This window comes from Loxodonta africana, chromosome 3 (genome assembly GCF_030014295.1).
Source record: "Loxodonta africana isolate mLoxAfr1 chromosome 3, mLoxAfr1.hap2, whole genome shotgun sequence".
Taxonomy (NCBI): Eukaryota; Metazoa; Chordata; class Mammalia; order Proboscidea; family Elephantidae; genus Loxodonta; species Loxodonta africana.
In genome coordinates this window covers 198,018,100-198,042,432 of record NC_087344.1, presented here as the reverse complement: position 1 = coordinate 198,042,432, position 24,333 = coordinate 198,018,100, and the positions used below count along the sequence as shown (strand labels likewise).

At 40.4% G+C, this 24,333-nt stretch overlaps 1 protein-coding gene across 1 annotated transcript in view; it reads left to right on the top strand.

Moving 5' to 3' along the window:
- Positions 1-4,291: 4,291 nt before the first annotated feature.
- The window catches only part of SH2D1B (SH2 domain containing 1B), a 37,408-nt gene continuing 17,366 nt past the window's right edge, over positions 4,292-24,333 (top strand). The window contains exon 1 of the mRNA XM_003415022.3: positions 4,292-4,786. Coding sequence (XP_003415070.1) covers positions 4,653-4,786 — 134 coding nt within the window. The 5' untranslated portion in view covers positions 4,292-4,652. The remainder of the gene's footprint in view (positions 4,787-24,333) is intronic.

Genomic DNA, 24,333 nt, shown 5'->3' with positions numbered 1-24,333 from the left:
TGAAACATCTCAATTGATATTCTGTCAATTCCTGAAGCCTTGTTTTTTGCCAATGCCTTCAGGCAGTTTGGACTTCTTCCTTCAGTACCATTGGTTCCTGATCATATGCTACCTCTCAAAATGCTTGAATATCAACTAATTATTTTTGATATAATGACTTCGTGTATTCCTTCCATCTTCTTTTGATGCTCCTTTGTAATTTAATATTTTCCCCACAGAATCCTTCACTATTGCAACTTGAGGCTTGGATTTTTTTCTTCAGTTCTTTCAGCCTGAGAAATGCCGAGCATGTTCTTCCCATTTGGTTTTCTATCTCCAACTCTTTGCACATGGCATTATAATACTTTGTCTTCTCGAGCCACCGTTTGAAATATTCTGTTCAGTTATTTTACTTCATCATTTCTTCCTTTTGCTTTAGCTGCTCGATGTTCGTGAGCAAGTTTCAGAGTCTTCTCTGACATCCATCTTGGTCTTTTCTTTATTTATATCTGTATATCCCCCCCCACCTTAATCAGGATTCTGCTATAAATTCCTTGATCAAAATGTTCAGTAATGGTAGCTGAGCACCATCCAGTTCTTCTGGTTTCATGGCAAAGGAGGCACTTGTTCTTGGGGGCAATTAGCCACACATTCCATATCTTCCTCCTAATCCTGACTGTCCTCCTTTCTCTGTTGCTCCACATGAATAGAGACCAATAGAACTATCTATATGGAATCAGATAGAACTATCTATATGGGATCAAATTGATAACAGCAACTGGAAAGATTAAATAGGAATCTTAGGAGTCCGTGAATTTACATTAAAGAGGGAGGAACAATTCAGAAAAGGAGGGTAAGAATGGTTGCACAACTGGAAGAATGTAATCAGTGTCATTGAATTGTACATGTAGAAACTGTTGAATTGGTGTGTATTTTGCTGCGTATGTTCTCAACAATAACAACAAAATAAATAAAATTTAAAAAGATACTACCTTTTGCATAAGTCATTTTGTGCTGCTTCTGCCTGTATAATTTTGTGACAGATTTCTAGAACTGAGATTGTTCATGTGAATGTACATGTAACTTTTCCAAGCTCCCTTTGCTGGCGTTGTAATCACTTTGTAGTCTAACCAAAGATCTATGAGAGATCCTATTTCACTATAGCATAAGCAACCCCGTCTGTTGTTAAACTTCTGATTTTCATTAATGGATAGATGAGAGATGTTATCTCGATATGGATTTAATTTTCCATTTCTTTTAATATGAGTGCATATGAGGGTACTGGGTTTTGAAATAGGAAAAAAGTAAGCAAAGCCCTGGGATGACCAAGAGCCTGAGCATGCACCCAATTATTTCCTACCAAGGAGTTTCTGGGTGATGCAAATGGTTAATGCGCTCAGCTCCTAACTGAAAAGTTGGAAGTTCAAGTCCACCCACAGGTGCCTGGGAAGAAAAGCCTGGTGATTTACTCCCAAAAACAAATCAGCAGTTGAAAATCCTATAGAGCACAATTCTACTCTGACACACATGGGGTTGCCATGAGTTGGAATCAATTTGATGGCAGTGGGTTTGTTTTGTTATGTCAAAAAGCATCCTTACAGCAAGCTTGGTACCCAATTTTGTCTTCCAACAGTAATAATTCTATCCTCAATTGCTATAATTCCTCTGGAATTAAGTTAAGACTTGCCCAAGACCACACAAGTAACAAGAAGATAAACTTGGATTTGAAAGCCTATCTCTCTGATATCAGGTTCCCTGGTTAGTGAAACTCCACTACACCAACAGCAGAACAGTGAGGTTTCCAAGGAAGAACAAAGATCTGCAACAAGGACGTTTCCTGGAAGGACAGCTAGTAGGCAGAAGAGCAAGATGAAATAACTTTCTGGAAAGTGACTTCACTAGGATTGGTGTCATCCAGTGTGGTAACTCATAAAGTCACCCGGCTGGGGTGCGGAGGGCGGATGTCAAACCTCCCCAGCTCCCAGTGGGTGGAGGGGCCCAGTCCCACCCCGCCCCCATGCAGGGCCAAGTTCTGAGCTGCCTGGCCCTGCCCCTTCCAGTTCTGCAGCCCCACAGCTCCCTGCAAATCTCTTCCTTTCTCTCACTGGTCAAGGCAGAGACCCTGACTGGTAGTTGAGGTGGGGGGTAGTGCTGAGTTACCACAGTGGGTGATGGGTGACACCATCTCTACTGATGCCATGCCTTGGCAGCCTCTCTCCGGTCTGCCTGCCGCTGCCACCACCATGGACCCTGCGGTCGTTTGTTGTCAGCCCCTCTGATAGTATCTGGGTCAAGACTACACAGAGCTCTTGATAAGGAGAAATAAGGATGAGTCATGAGCACATGTTTATAGATATGTACCTGAGATATGTAGTGATTCCCACAGGTATTTGGTGAGGCAGCTGGATAAAGGGAAAATGATTCACTTAAACAGTAATTTATACAGATTGACATCATGTGATGGTAACTGTGAGAGCTAAGTAAATGCAATCAAATTAAAAAATTGGATTATAGGTATGATTGCATGGCTTATTTTATCTGAAATTAATACTACGTCAGGTGGTCTGGTTGCACAAAGAGGCTTTGGAAATTACTCTCAGGGCTAACTCTCACTCTCAGAAAACAAAAGCCATGTGACTACCTGCCTTTCCCAAGAGTATCCACTGATCAAGATGGAAAAGTCTCAGCAGACTAAAAAAAAAAAAAAAAGAATTTTCTCATCAGCACTACGTGCCCTGGTCTAAACGGGGTGTCTCTGGCTGGATAGCTTTTTTTTTTTTTTGGTCTTTCTTCATGGGGACAGATCACTGCTGTCCCCCAGAATGGGAACTCCATAGGAACTGGGGGTTTCCAAACCCAAGCCCAATATCTTCTTTTCTTCCACCTGGAAGAAGCATTCCTGCGGTAAGTTTTCGTACCTAGTTATCCCTTCCACTTGTACCAGTCACTCCCCCAAAAGGCACAATGCCTGAGGATGTTAAAAATAGCCTTTTTCCCTCGGTGGCTAGGAGCCTTAGTCACGAAATGGACTGTCCTTCCCAGTAGTGTCCAGTTGATTTCTCTTCGCATTGATGTCTTCTATTTTTCATGTAATTTGACCCATGGAAATGTCATCCTTTCAATTTTCCCATTGTGTCTGGACAAATCTGAATTCATTCAGCATTCAAATACCTTTTAAAAAATTTCTTTTATTGTGCTTTAAGTGAAAGTTTACAGTTGAAGTTAGTTTCTCATACAAAAATTTATACACACATTGTTATGTGACCCTAGTTGCTCTCCCTATAATATGATAGAACACTCCTTCTTTCCACACCAGGTTTCCTGTGTCCATTCAACCAGCTCCTGTCCCCTTTGGCCTTATTATCTCACCTCCAGACAGGAGCTGCCCATTTAGTCTCATGTGTCTACTTGAGCTAAGAAGCACTCTCTTCATGAGTATTATTTTATGTCTTATAGTCCTGTCTATTCTTTGTCTGAAGAGTTGGCTTTGGGAATGGTTTCAGTTCTGGATTAACAGAGAGTCCAGGGTCCATGTCTTCTTCCAGGGTCCCTCTAGTCTCAGTCAGACCATTAAGTCTGGTCTTCTTAATAGAATTTGAGTTGTGCACCCCACTTTTCTCCTGCTCTGTCAGAGACTCTCTGTTGTGTTCCCTGTCAGGGCAGTCATTGGTGGTAGCCAGGCACCATCTAGTTCTTCTGGTCTCAGCCGATGGAGTCTCCGGTTTATGTGGCCCTTTTTGTCTCTTGGACTAATATTTTCCTTGTGTTTTTTGTGTTTTTCATTCTCCTTTGCTCCAGGTGGGTCAAGACCAATTGACCTATCTTAGACAGCTGCTCCCTAGCTTTTAAGTCTCTAGATGCCAGTCACCAAAATAGGATGCAGAACATTTTCTTAATAACCTTTGTTATGCCAATTGACCTAGATGTCCTCTGAAACCATGGTCCCCCAGATCCCTGTCCCTGCTACTCTGTCCCTCAAAGTGTTTGGTTGTGTTCAGGAAACTTCTCAGCTTTTGGTTTAGTCCGGTTGTGCTAACTTCCCCTGTATTGTGTATTGTCCTTCCCTTCACCTAAAATAATTCTTATCTACTATCTAACTCATGAATACCTTTCACCCTCCCTCTCCTCCCTCCCCACCCTCGTAACAGCATCCAAATACTTTTTGAGCACCCATTCTGGGCTAAGCATGGCTAATCATAGGTAGCTTCAGCAGAAAATGGGCAGCTGTTATAGCAAAAACGGTGGTGCTCTCTCAGGAGAGGATCCTAGCAGCCAGAGGAGGCAAAGCCTAGCAATATAGGGTGATACACAAGGCTGCAGCCCAGTTCTGGGAAGCTTAACTTCAGCATTGCAGCCCCAGCCATTGAACATCACTGTTTCCACTATGTGCTAGAAAGTGTTCCCATCCAATTCTATGAGTCAAAGAAACTTACACTCAAGCCTTTTATATGCTGAAATGGCTTGGTCACTTCATCACCCCCGCCCCTCTCACTTCCTGAAGCTGGCTGAGTCTCACAGAGAAACTTCATCTCACTCCCACTGGCCAGAAAAGGAAGAAGTGTTTCCATAGTTACGTCAGGCCAGCTGCCTCCACTTCCCTCCTTAGAGCTGGCCCTCGAATTGGGGCTGGATTTCAGGCCGACAAGGTGGCCTGTGATACGACGGGGATCTCCATGGATCTGCCTTACTACCACGGCCCCTTGACCAAGAGAGACTGTGAGATCTTGCTGCTCAGGGAAGGAGTAGATGGCAACTTTCTGTTGAGGGACAGCGAGTCGGTGCCAGGAGCGCTGTGCCTCTGTGTCTCGTGAGTAACCTTACAGTCAAATACTACATCAAATGTAGTGATGGCAACCAAATATAAAAAGAATTGCATTTCACTCTGACTTTGCAACCCAAATGAGTCGAGTGAGGACTGGGAGAGGTTGGAAAGAAGGCGTCTGTCCCTGCTCTTCCATCTGCCCTCTCTCTCCCTGATGTAAATGCCACCTAAGCAGAGCCTCTGGGTGAAGGAGAGGGCTGCAGGAAGCATGGGAGGTGAGGGGGAGTGGGGAGAAGGTAGAAAAGTGAGAAAGATTCTCTTCTCTAGAAGTCTGTTTATTTGGTATGGAATAGGTTGGGCACCCTTTTGAGATTTCAATCTGAGAGACCAAGTTTTTACATGTATTCTGCTGCCTCTACTTGGAATACTTAAATTATAATAATATTTCACAATTTTTATTCAGATTAGTAAAGGACTTCAACAAGTGTCATTTCCTTGTACACTTCTTGTAGTCTATCAAGGCAAGCATAAGCGGCCACCATTTTGTATGTAAGGAAACAGAGACCTGAATGTCTCAAATGACTTCCTTGTGTTAAAACTCATCTGGTGTTTCCAAAAAGTTTGAATTGAGTAAGGAATTCCGGCCCAGGGTATCAGAGCTACCTTGCTGAGGGAACTTGCTTATGCTCAGTTTAAAAAAGCAATCCCAAACAGTTATCAGTAGACACCTCCTATCTTTGTGTGCTCTTCTCCTTGTAGAGCCCACTGACACTTTTCTTCTATTAAAGGAATTAAAACCCAGGTGTCTCTATGGGAGCTACTCAGAAAAAAGTGATTGTCATTACTGTCTTGACAACAAGGAGTTTTAGGGTTTCTCCTCACTTATCGACTATCTTGTTATCTGACATTTTGCATTTATGACAACAGGAAAAAATCGACTATCCTACTATTTTACCCATTAACAACGTATGTTGGGTAGTAATAATGCTGGAGTGTGAGGCAAGAGTAATGCTGGCTTTTATGGTTAAGGTTATGTGTCCGCTTGACTGGGCCATGATACTCAGTGGGTTGGCAGTTATATAATGATGTAATCTGGCAGTTATGTTGTGATGTAATCATTCTCGATTTTGCCATCAGATGTGGACATCCTCCTTTTTCGCGTAACACTGATTTCACATAATGACCTGGTCTTTGGAACCTAACCATGTCGATAAGAAAGGAGAGGGTGTATTAACAGATAGAATCCCGTAGCCCATTAAAGGAGAAAACACACTATGACCAAGTGTGGTCCAATCCATCAAAGATGAATTGATTCCATATTAGGAAAATGATGCATCTAATTAAGGTGCCACAGTGGCACAGTGGTTAAAACACTTGGCTCCTAACTGAAAGTTCAGTGGTTTGAACTCACCAGCTGCTCCACAGGAGAAATATGTGGCAGTATGGTTCTGTAAAGATATACAGCCTTGGAAATTCTACGAGGCAGTTCTACTATGGCCTATAGTGTCATTATGAGTCAGAATCAACTCCACAGCAGTGGGTCAGGTCAAGTCATGCATTTAATTAATTTGAGTTATTGATTAATTATTAACTTAATTGATTAAATTAAACATATTGACATGAATAGGTCAATAGTTACAAATGATATGACTCACTCAAATTTGCTTAAAATGTATTAGATAAAATTCAGATTAAACATCCTATTTACATTAGCAAAAATAATAACATGCAGGGATAAATGTACTATGACATGTGCAAGACTGACTTAAATATCTACTGGGAAGCTTACAAAAAATCTTGAATGAATGGAAGGTCTCCAGTTTGGAAGCTTGTCTGTTCACCTTAAATTAATCTAAAATATTCCATATGTTTCCAGTAAAGAAACGACAGATTTTTTTAAAAATTTGCTGCAAGGACAGTGAAGTTGACCTAGGTTAGGGGTAGAACATGGAACCTGCTGGAATAGCCAAAGATTCTTTAATTTAAAAAAGAAGGACTAGCTCTACCAAATATTAAAATATTAATACATTATAAAACTATAGTAATTACTACAGAAATTGAAAGAGTTTGGTACTGACAGATCAATAAAATAGAATATAGAATCCAGAAACAAGGTCAAGTACACATGGAATTTAGCATTTGCTAAAAAGAGTGTTTCGAATCAAAGAGGAAAAGATGAATGATGACTAATGGGCACTTGACTAGTCACTTAGAAAAAAGTAAACCTAGATCCCTTAAAATGAAATTAATTCAAAACGGTTCTAATACTTAACTTATTTTTTAAAAAATGAAATCACAAATATTAAAACACAAATTATTAAAAAAAAAAAAGTCCTGGAATTGAGAAAGCCTTTCTAAGCAAAAAAATGAGATGCAGAAACCATAAAAGAATGACAAATATGACCATAGTAAAAAAAAAAACTTAAAAGACTATTGACAAAAAAAAAAAATAATTTTTATTAACATATAAAGAACTTTAAAAAAATCGATAGAAAAATAGAAAGCATACGAGCAGGAGATTCTCAGAAAAGAAAGATATGGAAAAATGCTACAGCTCACTCATAATTAAAGAAATACAAGTTAAAACAACACCAAAAAAAAAAAAAAATCCAAACCCATTGCCGTAGAGTCGATTCCGACTCATAGAGTACCTATAGGACAGAGTAGAACTGCCCCACAGGGTTTCCAAGGAGTAGCTGGTGAATTTGAACTGCTGATGTTTTGGTTAGCACCTGAGTTCTTAACCACTGCACCACCAGGCCCCTAAGAATAGTAAGATGCCATTTTTTCCTGTTCAATGGACAAGAATTCAAACTGTGAAAATGCCTAGAGGAATTAGAGTGTTGGGAAACAGTCTTGCACACTTTGATACAACCTGTTTGAATCATAAAAAAACTCATTGCCATTGAGTCGATTGTGACTCATGGTGACCCAATAGGACAAAGTAGAAAAGCCGTGAAGTGACTGGTGGGTTCAAAATGCTGACCTTTAGGTTAGCAGCTCAGCACTTAACCATTGCACCGCCAGGCCTTCTTTGAATGGTAATGTGGCCAAGATATAAAATGCATGGATATAGCTTTTGACTAAAAATTTCACCAATAAACATTTCTTAGAGTTATGTCTGCACAAAATATGTACAAATTGGAAATAGTCTAAACAGTCCATAAGAGGACATCCATATCGTCATTGGAATATAACCTATGCAAAACAAAGTTGGGTTATTTCATACATGGTACAAAAAAAAACTTCATGATCTATTGTTGGGTGAAAAAGGCAAGGTACAAAGTAGGATCCTATTTGTGTAAAAAAAAAAAAAATCCTTGTCTATTCATATAAAACTTCTAGAAGATGTATAACAACTAGTTGCCATCTGGATTCCAACTCATCGCAACCCCATGTATATCAGAGTAGAATTGTGCCTCATAGAGTTTTTGATGACTGGTTTTTTTTAGAGCAAATTGCTAAGCCTTTCTTCCAAGACTCCCAGAGGTGGACCAGAACCTCCAACCTTTCAAGTTAGGAGAAGAGTTGTGGATTCTTTCTTTTTATTTGATAACTTCTTTGTGCTGTTTAAATGTTTTACATATGCATGTATTATTTTTATAATTTAAAAAATGTTTATAAAAATGTAATGAGTCCTTACTATATGCAAAAGCACTGTGCTAGGGCCTGGGGAAATTCTAAGGAGATTCAAATAGGTAACTTCCAATTTTCTTTAGAGATCTGAAACATTTAAATAAATAAAACAAGGTATAAAAAAATTCTGTTACATAGAAATGAAATGAAGGGCATTTCTGTGAGAAGAGTTAGGAACGGAGGATATTTTAATACACGTATGAATCAAACAGGGTTCCTGAAAGGTAGTTTGGAAAGTACTTTTAAGAAAACTAGGTTTGAGATAAGATAATGGGGTATTAACAGAATTTTTCTGTAGATAAAGGGGAGAAATGGATTGTTTCTGAGCCGGGGAGTGACAAGGTTAGTCCTGGGTTGCCAATCTGATATGGAGAATGTACTGGAACCAGGAGATGACTGTGATATTGCTGTGTCACTAGATGGGAGATGTTGAAGAATGAGCTGTGGTGGGCCAAGCAGTGGGAATGGAAAAAAGAAGCCAGTGCAAGGGATGTGGTAGGGACAGGTGGGGCTTCACGGTATGTGGTCTATGTGTAAAATCTCTTTGAAAATTGACATTTATTCTCAACTGTTCTGTAGTATATCAGCCTAACTTGTATATTCATCTAAAAGCATAGGTCACCACAAAAAACTAATAATAACAAGAAACTAAATAGACAAGAATAAATGTTTGTTGGGTATGTGCACGTGACCAAGCTTCAGCCTACTCCCTGCCCACGTTACTGAAAGGCAGACAAAATTTCAAGTACCCTCAGGCTTAAGGTTCGGGTCAAATGGCCCTCGTGGCTGTCTCTACCATAAACAAAAAAACATTTCTCTAATGGCTAATGATTGCGTGCATTTCCTCATGTGTCTGTTAGCTACCTGAATGTCTTCTTTGGTGAAGTGTCTGTTCATAACCTTTGCCCACTTTTTAATTGGATTATTTGTCTTTTTGTTGTTGTGGTGCTGCAGTATCTTATACATTTTAGAAATTAGACATTTGTTGGATATGTCATAGCCAAAATTTTTTTCCCAGTCTGTAGGTTGTCTTTTTACTCTTTTGGTGGAGTCTTTTAATGAGCATAAGTGTTTAATTTTTAGGAGCTACCAGTTATCTAGTTTCTCTTATGGTGTTTATGCATTGTTAAGTATAGCTTGTATCCTATTTATGTCATGTATTAGGGCTCCTAGCATTGTCCCTAGTCTTTCTTCCATGATCTTTATCGTTTTAGATTTTATATTTAGGTTTTTGACCCATTTTGAGTTAGTTTTTGTACTTGGTGTGAAGTATGGATCTTGTTTCATTTTTTAACAGATGGATATCCAGTTATGCCAACACCATTTGCTAAAAAGACTGTCTTTTCCCCATTAAACAGTCTTTGAGTCTTTGTCAAATATCAACTGCTCATAGATGGATGGATGTACGTCTGGGTCCTCAATTCTGTTCCATTGGTCTTCGTGTCTGTTGTACCAGTACCAGACTCTTTTGACTACTGTGGCTGTATAATAGGCTCTAAAATCAGATAGTGAGAGGCCTGCCACTTTGTTCTTCTTCTTCAGTAATGCTTTGTTTATCCAGGGCCTCTTCCCTTTCCGTATAAAGTTGGTGACTTGTTTCTCCATCTTGTTAAAGAATGCAGTTGGAATTTGGATCAGGATTGCATTGTATCTGGGATAACTTAGAGTAGAATTGACATTTCACAATGCTGAGTCTTCCTATTCATGAACATGGTATGTTTTCCGCTTGTGTAGGTTTGTTTTGGTTTCTTGTAGTAGTGTTTTGTAGTTTTCTTTCTTTAGGTCTTTTATGTCCCTGGTTAGATATATTACTAAGTACTTTATCTTCTTGGGGGTTACTGTAAATGGTATTGATTTGGTCATTTCCTTTTCAAAGTTCTCTTTGTTGATGTAGAGGAAACCAACTGATTTTTGTATGTTAATCTTGTATCCTGCCACTTTCCTGAAATCTTCTACTAGTTCCAGTAGCTTTCTTGTGGATTCTTTGGGGTTTTCTGTGTGTAAGATCATATCATCTGTGAATAGGGATAGTTTTACGTCTTCCTTACCAATTTGGATGCCCTTTATTTCTTGCCTTATTGCTCTAGCTAGGACTTCCAGCAACATGTTAAATAAGAGTGGTGATAAAGGGCATCCCTGTCTGGTTTCTGTTCTCGAGAGGGGCACTTTCAGTCTCTCTCCATTTAGAATGATGTTGGCTGTTGGCTATTGGCTTTGTATAAATGCTCTTTATTATGTCAATGAATTTCCCTTCTATTCCTATTTTAATGAAATTCTTATATCAGGAATGAGTGTTGGACTTTGGCAAATGTCTTTTCTGCATCGATCTCATCATCAATATTAGCACTAATCCAAAAACACAAAATAACAAATGATGGAGAGTTTGTGGGGAGATTGGAACTCTCATGCACTGCTGGTAGAAATGTAAAATGGTACAACCACTTTGGAAAACCATATGGCTATAAATAGAAATACCATACAATCCAGCAACCCCACTCCTAGGAATATACCCTAGAGAAATAAGAGCCAGCACAAAAATAGACATATGCACACCCATGTTCATTGCAGCATGATTCACAATAGCAAAAAGACAGAAACAACCTAAATTCCCATCAACAGATGAATGAATAAACAAATTATGGTACATGCACACAATGGAATACTATTTAATGAAAAAGAACAATGATGAATTCATGAAACATCTCACAACACAGATGAATCTGGAGGGTGAAATAAATGAATCACAAAAGGACAAATATTGTATGAGACAACTATTATAAGAACTCAAGAAAAGGTTTACATACAGAAAAAACATTCTTTGATGGTTATAAGGGTGGGGAGAGATGGGGAGGGGAAATTGCTAACTAGATAGTAGACAAGTGTCACCTTTGGTAAGTGGAAGGATAACACGCAGTATAGGAGAAGTCAGCACAACTGGACCAAAGCAAAAGCATGGAAGTTTCCTAGACTTATCCAAACAGTTCGAGGGACTGAGTAGCAGGGGTTGGGGGCAGGAGACCATAGTCTTGGGGGACATCTAAGTCAATTGGCATAACATAGTTCATAAAGAAAATGTTCTACATCCCAGTTTGGTGAGTAGCGTCTGGGGTCTTAAAAGGTTGTGAGCGGCCATCTAAGATACATCCATTGGCCCCATCCCATCCGGAGCAAAGGAGAATTAGAAAACCAAAGACACAAGGAAAATACCAGCCCAAAGGACTAAAGCACCACATGAACCAGAGACTCCACCAGCCTGAGCCTAGAAGACTCAGCTACAACCAGTGACCACTCTGACAGGGATCACAACAGAGAATGCCAGACAGAGTGGGAGAAAAATGTAGAACAGAATTCAAAGTCACAAAAAAAAAAAAAAGACCAGACTTACTGATCTGACAGAGACTGGAGGAACTCCTGAGACTACGGCCCCTGGACACTCTACTAACCCAGAACTGAAACAATTCCTGAAGCCCACTTTTCAGACAAAGATTAGACAGGCCTATAAAACAAACAAACAAAAAACACACGTGAGGAACGCGCTTCTTAATTCAATCAAATATACAAATAGGCAACTCCTGTCCAAAAGCAACACAAGAAGGCAGGAGGAACAGGAACTGGACAAATGGACACAGGGAAGTTGGGTTGGAAAAGTGAAGAGTGCTGTCACATTGCAGTGATTGCAACCAATATCACAAAACAATACGTGTATAAATTTTTGAATGAGAAATTAACTTGAATTGTGAACTTTCACCTAAAGCACAATAAAATAAAATAGCAAAGCTCTATAGATTAAAAAAAAAATTGCTGTTGAGTTGATTTCAACTCATGGCAGCCTCAGAGCGTCAGAGTAAAGCTTGCTCCATAGGGTTTTCTGTGACTGTGACCTGTTGGGTGCAGATCACTACGCCTTTCTCCCAAGGTATCTCTGAGTACATTTGTATGACCGACCTTTTGGTTAGTAGCTGAGCGTTTAACTCTGCACCACCCAGGAAGTCCTACCCCCACAATACCAAAAACCAAACCCTTTTGCTATCAAGTCAATTCTGACTCATAGTGACTTCATAGGACAGAGTAGAACTGACCCATAGGGTTTCCAAAGAGCGACTGGTGGATTCAAACTGCTGACCTTTTGGTTAGCAGCTGAGCTCTTAACCATTACACCACCAGGGCCCCAACCCCCCCCCCAAATTTTTTTTTTTTTTTTTTTACCATAGTTTCTTGTAAAAACTTATTATCACACAGGTCAGCACAGTACATTCAAGTTGTTTGATGATTACTTGAAACTTGTTGCTGTTGAGTTGATACTGACTCATGTGACCCCATGTATGTCAGAATAAAACTGCACCATAGAGTTTTCAATGGCAGATGTTTTCAGAAGTAAATTGTCAGGCCTTTCTTCCAAGGCACCCCTGGGTGGACTCAAACCTCCAACCTTATGGTTGGCAGTCAAGCACGTTAACAATCTGCACCACCCAGGGATGACTTAGTATCTCCCATGTACCAGGCACTCAGCTGATGGCTTCAACACAAGTGCAGAGCCTAGTGGTGAAAATGAAGAAGTAAACAGACACCATGATGCCGTCTGATAACTATGGTGTTGGGATTATGATCAGGGCACTATGGGAACACAGAGCAAAGAGTGATTCATTCATCAGGGGGTGGGGAGTCTGACATTGGGGCTGGGCCTTGGAGGATGAATGAATTCATTCATTCAACAAGCATATGCTGAGTACCTGTTATGTTCCAGGCACGGTCCTAGGCACTGGTGAAGCAGTGATAAATACTACAGGCAACACGTGGGGATTTATAGTCTAGTGGAAGGAGAAAATATGATCAAAACAAAGTCATGTGACAGGGAGGGACAGAGGCTACTGCATGCAGGTTGGGTGTCAGGAAAGGCTCCTCTGAGTAGGTCTCCTAAAGCAATCTATGCTCCAATAAACAGCCCTATGTGAACAAAGCCAAAATTACTATCTATAACACTAGCATTAGCCTGGTTGCCTATACCTATGTAGTAGTAGTGACCACGTAGGTGCTTTCTGTGAGCCCAAGTGTGCTAAGCATGTTATACGGGTTTTTTCACTTGTCCTTTGTAAAATCCTTTGCAGTTTGTGACAGTATCCCTATTTTATAGGGAAGAAAACACCAACTTCTTATTAATAACTTTCATAAGTCCAAACTCTTAATACGTTACTATGTCCCCTGCCTTACAAGCATCCACAGTTCCACTGAACTCTGTTTAAGGTAGTAACCTTGGAACCTGTTGCTAAGTGCCCAAGCTGGGGGACTTGAGGGCTGGACAGTGGATCCTGATTTGCAGAACTGCGTCATTCTGGGTCTTAGAGATGAATAGTCCTTTCTTTGCTACATTAGAACAGTGATATAACAACTTCTGTGTTTTCACAGATCTAAATGAAGACACTATGGTGCAAGTTAGAAATAGAGAAGTCACAGAGGGTGTTGACTTAGCAGCATATAGCACTGACCGGAAAGCTATGTGGTGACCACGGACAGGAAATGTTACTTGAGCTTAGAACATGCTAAAGCTCCAGCAAACCCTGATGTGCAAAACACTATCTGTGTAGGGCGACTTCGTGAGTGTCGGCAGATTGGAGCTGTGTCTGCCTTTACGATCAGTAGAATCAAATGCAGTAGATATGAGGAAGTGCAAAGGGTTTATTTGCAGGTGTGAAGGGAAAGTGGGGACTTTTTACAGCCACAGGGCGGCTGAGAAGGACCTGAACTCTAAAATACTGCGTGTCCTCACTGTGGCAGAGAAGGTCCTGAGGTTTATTTCCAGCTCTCAGATTCTGAGGTTTTTAGAAAGTCTCTAGAGTCTAGGGAGGGGAAAAAAAAAATTTTGACTTTTCTGTTGTTTATAAAGATAATGCAAGTTCATTGCAGAAAAAAAATCAGTTCTAGAGAAAGGTTTAAGAAGAAAGCAGAAATGCCTTTAATTCCATTACTCAGAATCACCTTTTTGATATTTCGGCACAAATCTCTCCAGCTCATTCTTTCTGCACACACCTATATAAGCAAATATATACTGACGTCAATTGTTCATCATACCTGGTCGTTTACAACCTGCTTTCTCTTCAATATATCGTAGGCATCTTTCCACATCAAAGAAACCCAATAAACACCATCCTTTCATGACTGCTTAGTATTTTACTGCTTGGATAGATTGTAATATAGACATACGTTTAGGTTATTTCTGATTTTTATTTTCAATTTCCATCCACTGAGACAACGGACAATTTTGTACTTACATCTTGGAAAGCTTGCCCAACTCTCTCCTTAGGATAACTTCTAAGCATGAAATTACACTTAAGACATTTACACACACCGAGAAACTGACACTCCAATCCAGAGCAGTGAGAGGGCCAGAGATAAGAAGTCTTACAACGTTCTTTATTGACTTGGGTGCCCCTGCTTCTACCATGGCTCAGAAAAATGTAGAGGACACAGCTGACATCATAGCACATAGTTTCATTTCCTCCAACTGATCTTTCGAAATTTGGCTAAAATAAAACTAAAAACTTGAACAAGTTTTCTCATGACCCTGGTCACACCATGAGGCCAATTACTAACCTGTGAGCTGTTCATGGGTTCACAGATCCCTGCACAGCACCTCACGTTATGGCTGCTCACGACAAATGGCTGACAGAAAGAGTGAAGGGCCTAATTATAGACTTTTCCAACCTTAACTGAGAATTTAATGCCAAAAATATTTTCAATAGCCTTTATAAGGCCTGTGTATTTTTCATATTTGAAGTGAGGCTGATGATTTCCACAGGAAAACCAAAGGAGCAGGTATTTCAATACACCAAGTATTGTAAACCTCAGAAATAACTGAATGACTAGCTGGGTCTCACTCCTTCTTGTCATGTCCGCAGCTGCTTCCACTGTATTCACTCCCACAATGGGGGGCAAGTCACCTCATCTTTATTAAGGACCTAACAGCAAATAGGAGCCCTGGTGATAGAGTGGTTAAGCATTTGGCTGCTAACCAAAAGGTCAGCAGTTCAAATCCACCAGCCGTTCCTTGGAAATCCAAAGAGGCAATTCTACTCTGTCCTGTAGGGTTGCTATGAGTTGGAATCCACTCGACGGCCACAGGTTTGGTTTAACAGCAAATATGGGAAACATGTTTTTTCTACTCAATGCTAAAGACCAACCAGGAGAACAGCAGGGTCTATATCTGTAAAATCACTTAATTTGGTTTATATATTCCAGAACCGCCAGTCGCTGTTGAGTTGATTCCAACTCCTGTGACCCCAAGTACGTCAGAGTAGAAATGAGCTTCAAAGGGTTTTGGTGGCTGGTTTTTCAGAAGTAGATCTCCAGGCCTTTCTTCTGAGGCACCTTTGGGTGGACTCGAACCTCCAAACTCTCAGTTAGCAGTCAAGTATGTTAACTCCTTTCACCACCCAGGGATTACTTAGAGCAAAAAAAACAAATTCCATGTACACTTTTTATTCCACAAATGATCATTACAGCTTTACTGAGGTAGCATTGATATAAAAGAAAAAGTGCACAGTCTGGTGATTTTGACATATCTGTACATCTGCGAAACTATCACCACAATGAAGATAATGAACATATCCATCACCTCCAAAACTTTCCTTGTGCCCCTCTGTAATCCTTCCTTTCCACGCCTCCTCACTATAAATTCGTTTGTATTTTCTGTAATTTAATATGAATCGTATCATAAAGTATGTATTCTTTTTCGTCTGACTTCCCGATTTCATTGAGAATAATTATTTTGAGGTTCATCCATGTAGTTACATGTATCAATGTTGTTGTTCCTTGCTGTTGAAGTCAATTTCGACTCATGGTGACCCCATGTGTGCAGAGTAGAACTACTCCGTAGGATTTTCAAGGCTGTGACCTTTCGGAAGCAGATCGCCAGGCCTGTCTTCCAAGGCAGCACCCCTGGGTGGGTTCTAGCCTCCAACCTCTCAGCAGCAGTGGAGCACTTAATTGTTTGCACCACCCAGGAACTCCTCCAAGCCAATATCATCCCTCAGAAAGGCTGGGTATTTTTCCTTTCCCAGTACACAGTCCACCTGGGGAAAACTGCAGGTCTCTTTGGGAAAGGCTTGGGGGAAGAGCCACAGTATTCATCTGTGGTCACAGTCCTTCCTTATAGGGATCCAGGAACCTAGCATCCCTTCCAATACAAGGGCCCTGGGCCTGTGAACTGGCTTAGGTCTGTCATTGGTTAAGAGGCTATGAATTCCTACTACGTGACTCAAGTTAGGTTTCTGCCCACTGGACCTAAAATTTTTCTACTTATGTATATGTATATATATCTAGCAGCACCTTAGGCATCTATTTCATTTCTTGGAATCCAGTGATCAATTAAGCCTCACCACAGGTCCCTGTGGACAAAACCACTCTCGTACCATTCCATCCCTCTGCCTTACAATGGTGACTGTGCCCTCGTTGGCTCTCTCATTTCCATGCCACCACCTGACCGCTACTCTTCCTGGATCCCCTTATTTCCACTAAAATCAGAACACTCCATTACGTTGCAACACTTTCCACTGTCAACTCTGGCCTTGAGAAGAGAGGTACAGTTTTCAAAGATGGTGGTACTCTCGCCACAGGTGTTTTTAGTGCATTGTGAAGGTGGTGTCCCTCAGGCTCCTGGTGTATGACCGAGTAGTTTGCATATAATAGATCCATTATGATGTTCCCATCTCCCTGAGCCCACAGATTCCTTTCCCTATAAAATGCCAGGAGAGTTCACGCATTTCAACCTCTTTAGTATAGGACTGGAGTATAGGCCATTATTGAATCCCGGCTTCAATTAACCAACCTAGTAGAATATTTATGCCACATCTGAGTAGAGTATTTGTGCTCATGACTGATGATAACTTGTTCAGTTTTACAGAGTCTCATTTGTTATTTTTAATACTATATTTTCATTAGTTTAATCTAATACTGGGTCATATTAAAAAATATGCATTCATTATACGTTTACCAGTTATACTTTGACCTGATTTTTTAGAATATGTTTAGAATTTTTCTGTACTTTAAATGTATCCAATATTTAGCTTCACTGATTTTTACTTTTTAACAAATAATAAAACATTGACCTTGTCACTTTGTTCCAGCACTGACATCTCAGGAAGCAGAAATTTGGGCTCGTGGGTTGTATGCATTTCAGCTTTATTATATTTTGCCAAATTGCTCTCCAAAACATTTACATCTAATTATACTCCCATCAGCAATATAGAAAGCCTTCTATAGCTCCATGTCACAGCCAATATTTTCTCCTATTAAACTCTTACATCTTTGCCAATCTGGAATAAAATGATACCCCATCATGTTTTAATTTATATTTCCCTGATAGTGAAGTGGGTCATCTTACCACATGTTTATTGACCATTTCTTTTATCTTTTTCTTATTGTAGAGTGTGTGTGTGTGTGTGTGTGTGTGTGTGTGTAAGTATAGATAAATCCTGGGGGCACAATAGTTAAGTGCATGGCTGCTAAGTGAAATGTATGCAGTTCAAACCTGCCAGCCACTCCATCGGTGAAAAGACCTGGTGATCTGCTCCCAAAAAGATTTTAGCCTAGGAAACCCTGTGGGGCAGCTCTACTCTGTCCTATAGGGTCCTTTTGAGATGGAACCAAATCAACGACACACGCCACCAATATATATATACATCCATCTCTGTCAAGTCTATTTAGACTCATAGTAACCCTATAGGACACAGTAGAACTGCCACATAGGGCTTCCAAGGCTATAATCTTTAGGAAGCAGACTGCCACATCTTACTCCCAAGGAGTCGCTAGTGGTTTTGAACTGCTGACCTTTTGATTAGCAGCGAGCTGCTAAATCACTTCACCACCAGGGCTCCATGGACTCCATATAAATATATATTGCAGTAATCTTCTCCCCTTCTCCCAGTCTGTCATCTTTTTTCCACTTTGTTTATGGTGTATTTAGATAAATAGAGATTTTAATTTTAATAGAGTAATTTCTTACTCTTTTCTTGTGGCTTGTACTTTTTTTATTATTATGTTTATTGTGCTTTAAGTGAAAGTTTACAAATCAAGCCGGACTCTCATACAAAAATTTATAAACACCTTGCTATATATTCCTAATTGCTCCCCCGCAATGAGACAGCACACTCCTTGCCTCCACTCTCTCTTTTTGTGTCCATTTGGCTAGCTTCTGACCCCCTCTACCCTCTCATCTCCCCTTCAGACAGGAGATGCCAACATAGTCTCATGTGTCTACTTGATCCAAAAAGCTCATTCCTCACCAGTATCATTGTTTATCCCGTTGTTCAGTCCAATCCCTGTCTGAAGAGTTGGCTTTGGGAATGGTTCCTGTCCTGGGCCAACAGAAGGTCTGGGGACCATGACCTCCGGGGTCATTCTAGTCTCAGTCAGACCATTAAGTCTGGTCTTTTTATGAGAATTTGGGGTCTGCATCGCACTGCTCTCCTGCTCCCTCAGGGGTTCTCTGTTGTGTTCCCTGTCAGGACAGTCATCGGTTATAGCCGGGCACCATCTAGCTCTTCTGGCCTCAGGCTCATGTAGTCTCTGCTTTATGTGGCCTTTTCTGCCTCTTGGCCCATAATTACCTTGTGTCTTTGGTGTTCTTCATACTCCTTTGCTCCAGGTGGGTTGAGACCAATCAATGCACCTTAGATGGCTGCTTGCTAGCGTTTAAGACCCCAGATGCCTCTTGTGGCTTGTTGTTTTAGCAATTTAGGAATTCTTTTCTTAACTCAAGGTCATTAAGTTGAAAAATAAACTTACATTTATTTTTTCCTAAAGCTTAATGTTTTGCATTTCATAATGAGATCTTTAATCCAAGTTTGACGTAGTTATCCAGTTTTATTTTTTCCACATGCACAATTAGTTGCATAACCATTTAGTAAATAGTCCTTCCTGTCCCCACTGATTTTCTTTGACAGCTCTGTCTTATGTCAGACTTTCACACACAAGAGTGTCTGTTTCTGGGTTCTTTATTCTGTTCCATGAATATCTTATTCTACCCCTGAACCTGTTTCTCATTATCTTAATTATCATAGCTTTATGAGAAGACTTGAGACCTATTAGGACAGAAATAACCCACCATCACCACCAATCTTATTATTATTTTTTTTCAAAATTGACCTGGCTATCCTAAGCCCATATTTTTTGGGCACAAGAGTGACATTATCTGACTTACATTATTAAAAGGTCCACCCTGGCTGCTGTGTAAAGAATAATTATTAATTATGTCAGAGAGAGAGAATGGAAAGAATTGCTAGAACTATGTGCTTGAATAGCTGAGCCAAGATGGCATCCAGTGGAAATAGGAGGGATCAACTTTAGAGAACATGCAAAGTTCATCTACAGCAACAAGGGCAGATAATATGAGTATAGATTCTAATAGCATGGCAGTGGGAGTAGAAAATTTCTCTTCTGACTGCTTTAATCTTCTCAATGAAGTCATCAGTTAAGTGAGGATGGTTGGTGAGTAGTGTCTGGGGTCTTAAAAGCTTATGAGTGGCCATCTAGATATGCCTACTTGTCCCACCCTGTCTGGAGCGAGGGAGGATGAAGAAAACCAAAGACACAAGGGACAGATTGAACCACAACTACCACAGCCTCCATCAGACTGAGTCCAGCATAGCTACATGGTGCTTGGCTACTACCACCAACTGCTGATAGGGATCACAATAGAGGGTCCCAGACAGTGTGGGAGAAAAATGTAGAATAAAATTCAAACTCACAAAAAAAGACCAGACGGAGGCGGAGCCAAGATGGCGGACTAGGCAGACGCTACCTCGGATCCCTCTTACAACAAAGACACGGAAAAACAAGTGAATCGATCACATACATAACAACCTACAAACCCTGAACAACAAACACAGATTTAGAGACGGAGAACGAACTAATACGGGGAAGCAGCGATTGTTTTCAGAGCCTGAAGCCAGCGTACCAGTCAGGTACGGCACAAGCACAGAGAGCTGCTCCACCCCGCTGAACTAACCCCAGGAGGGGGACCAGACGGTTCTGCAGGCGGCGTGGGACGCAGCCGGTAGAAGAAGTCCCTGGGAGGCAGTGACTGGTCTTGGAACGGAGAGAGCAGCGTCCCAGCTGGGGAACCATCCCGCCGGGATTTGGACTGGACGCAGGTACGGCATAAACATGGAGAGCTGCTCCACCCCCCTGAACTAACCCCGGGAGGGGGACCAGCTGGTTCGGGTGGGCGGCGTGGGACGCAGCCAGTAGGAGAAGTCCCCGGGAGGCAGCGACTGGTATTGGAGCGGAGAGAACAGCATCCCTGCCGGGACACTCCGCCACGGCACAAGCACGGGGAGCTGCTCCACCCACCTGAACTAACCCCGGGAGGGGGCCCAACCGGTTTTCGGAGGCGGCATGGCAACGTGGCTGGAGGGACGAGAAGTCCCCAGGAGGCAGCGACTGATTTTGGAGTCGAGAGTGCACCGTCCCAGCAGGGGAGCCTTGACGCTGGGCGTGGGGCTGGAAGCGGAGGATCTGACCGTGACTCCAGCGGTCCAGACCCCCGGGGGACAATCTCCACACAGCCAGCACACATAGGCGACGCGCCCCACGGGAATCTCAGATATAATAGTCATTCCAAGCAAGACAAGCAACTCTGGCTATATTCTGAGGTGCTACTCTCCTATCTCTCTGTTCCCTCCCCCACCCTCCCCAGGCAGCTTCATTAACATCTGAATAGCCTGAGCCAGAGGGAGAACTCTGATAGGGATCTGACTGCATTTTTTTTTTAGCGGATTTTCTGGAAAAACTAGTTTCCCAGTGATGGCTTGGAGACAACAATCCGTATCAAACCACTTAAAGAAGCAGACCATGACAGCTTCTCCAACCCCCCAAACAAAAGAATCAAAATCTTTCCCAAATGAAGACACAATCCTGGAATTATCAGATACAGAATATAAAAAACTAATTTACAGAATGCTTCAAGACATCACAAATGAAATAAGGCAAACTGCAGAAAAAGCCAAGGAACACACTGATAAAACTGTTGAAGAACTCAAAAAGATTATTCAAGAACATAGTGGAAAAATTAATAAGTTGCAAGAATCCATAGAGAGACAACATGTAGAAATCCAAAAGATTAACAATAAAATTACAGAATCAGACAACGCAATAGGAAGTCAGAGGAGCAGACTCAAGCAATTAGAATGCAGACTGGGACATTTGGAGGACCAGGGAATTAACACCAACATAGCTGAAAAAAAATCAGATAAAAGAATTTAAAAAAAATGAAGAAACCCTAAGAATCATGTGGGACTCTATCAAGAAGGATAACCTGCAGGTGATTGGAGTCCCAGAACAGGGAGGGGGGACAGAAAACACAGAGAAAATAGTTGAAGAACTCCTGACACAAAACTTCCCTGACATCATGAAAGACGAAAGGATATCTATCCAAGATGCTCATCGAACCCCATTTAAGATTGATCCAAAAAGAAAAACACCAAGACATATTATCATCAAACTCACCAAAACCAAAGATAAACAGAAAATTTTAAAAGCAGCCAGGGCGAAAAGAAAGGTTTCCTTCAAGGGAGAATCAATAAGTTCAGACTACTCAGCAGAAACCATGCAGGCAAGAAGGGAATGGGACGACATATACAGAACACTGAAGGAGAAAAACTGCCAGCCAAGGATCATATATCCAGCAAAACTCTCTCTGAAATATGAAGGCGAAATTAAGATATTTTCAGATAAACACAAGTTTAGAGCATTTGCAAAAACCAAACCAAAGCTACAAGAAATACTAAAGGATATTTTTTGGTCAGAGAACCAATAATATCAGATATCAGCACAACACAAGGTCACAAAACAGAACATCCTGATATCAACTCAAATAGGGAAATCACAAAAACAAATTAAGATTAATTAAAAAAAAATACACATAACAGGGAATCATGGAAGTCAATAGGTAAAAGATCACAATAATCAAAAAGAGGGACTAAATACAGGAGGCATTGAACTGCCAGATGGAGAGTGATACAAGGAGATATAGAACAATACAAGTTAGATTTTTACTTAGAAAAATAGGGGTAAATAATAAGGTAACCACAAAAAGGTATAACAACTCTATAACTCAAGATAAAAGCCAAGAAAAACGTAACGACTCAACTAATATAAAGTCAAACACTATGAAAATGAGGATCTCACAATTTAATAAGAAAAACGTCTCAGCACAAAAAAGTATGTGGAAAAATGAAATTGTCAACAACACACATAAAAAGGCATCAAAATGACAGCACTAAAAACTTACTTATCTATAATTACGCTGAATGTAAATGGACTAAATGCACCAATAAAGAGACAGAGAGTCACAGACTGGATAAAGAAACACGATCCATCTATATGCTGCCTACAAGAGACACACCTTAGACTTAGAGACACAAACAAACTAAAACTCAACGAGGAAAAAAAATATATCAAGCAAACAATAAGCAAAAAAGAAGAGGAGTAGCAATATTAATTTCTGACAAAATAGACTTTAGACTTAAATCCACCACAAAGGATAAAGAAGGACACTATATAATGATAAAAGGGACAATTGATCAGGAAGACATAACCATATTAAATATTTATGCACCCAATGACAGGGCTGCAAGATACATAAATCAAATTTTAACAGAATTGAAAAGTGACATAGATATCTCCACAGTTATAGTAGGAGACTTCAACACACCACTTTCAGAGAAGGACAGGACATCCAGTAAGAAGCTCAATAGAGACACGGAAGATCTAATTACAACAATCAACCAACTTCACCTCATTGACTTATACAGAACTCTCCACCCAACTGCTGCAAAATATACTTTTTTTTCTAGTGCACATGGAACATTCTCTAGAATAGACCACATATTAGGTCATAAAACAAACCTTTGCAGAGTCCAAAACATCGAAATATTACAAAGCATCTTCTCAGACCACAAGGCAATGAAACTAGAAATCAATAACAGAAAAACTAGGGAAAAGAAATCAAATACTTGGAAAATGAACAATACCCTCCTGAAAAAAGACTGGGTCATAGAAGACATCAAGGAGGGAATAAGGAAATTCATAGAAAGCAACGAGAATGAAAATACTTCCTATCAAAACCTCTGGGACACAGCAAAAGCAGTGCTCAGAGGCCGATTTATATCGATAAATGCACACATACAAAAAGAAGAAAGAGCCAAAAGCAGAGAACTGTCCCTACAACTTGAACAAATAGAAAGTGAGCAACAAAAGAACCCATCAGGCTCCAGAAGAAAACAAATAATAAAAATTAGAGCTGAACTAAACGAATTAGAGAACAGAAAAACAATTGAAAGAATTAACAAAGCCAAAAGCTGGTTCTTTGAAAAAATTAACAAAATTGATAAACCATTGGCTAGACTGACTAAAGAAATACAGGAAAGGAAACAAATAACCCGAGTAAGAAATGAGAAGGACCACATCACAACAGAACCAAATGAAAGTAAAAGAATCATTTCAGATTATTATGAAAAATTGTACTCTAACAAATTTGAAAACCTAGAAGAAATGGATGAATTTTTGGAAAAACACTACCTACCTAAACTAACACATTCAGAAGTAGAACAACTGAATAGACCCATAACAAAAAAAGAGATTGAAACGGTAATCAAAAAACTCCCAACAAAAAAAAGCCCTGGCCCGGACGGCTTCACTGCAGAGTTCTACCAAACTTTCAGAGAAGAGTTAACACCACTACTTCTGAAGGTATTCCAAAGCATAGAAAATGACGGAATACTACCCAACTCATTCTATGAAGCCACCATCTCCCTGATACCAAAACCAGGTAAAGACATTACAAAAAAAGAAAATTATAGACCTATATCCCTCATGAACATAGATGCAAAAATCCTCAACAAAATTCTAGCCAATAGAATCCAACAACACATCAAAAAAATAATTCACCCTGATCAAGTGGG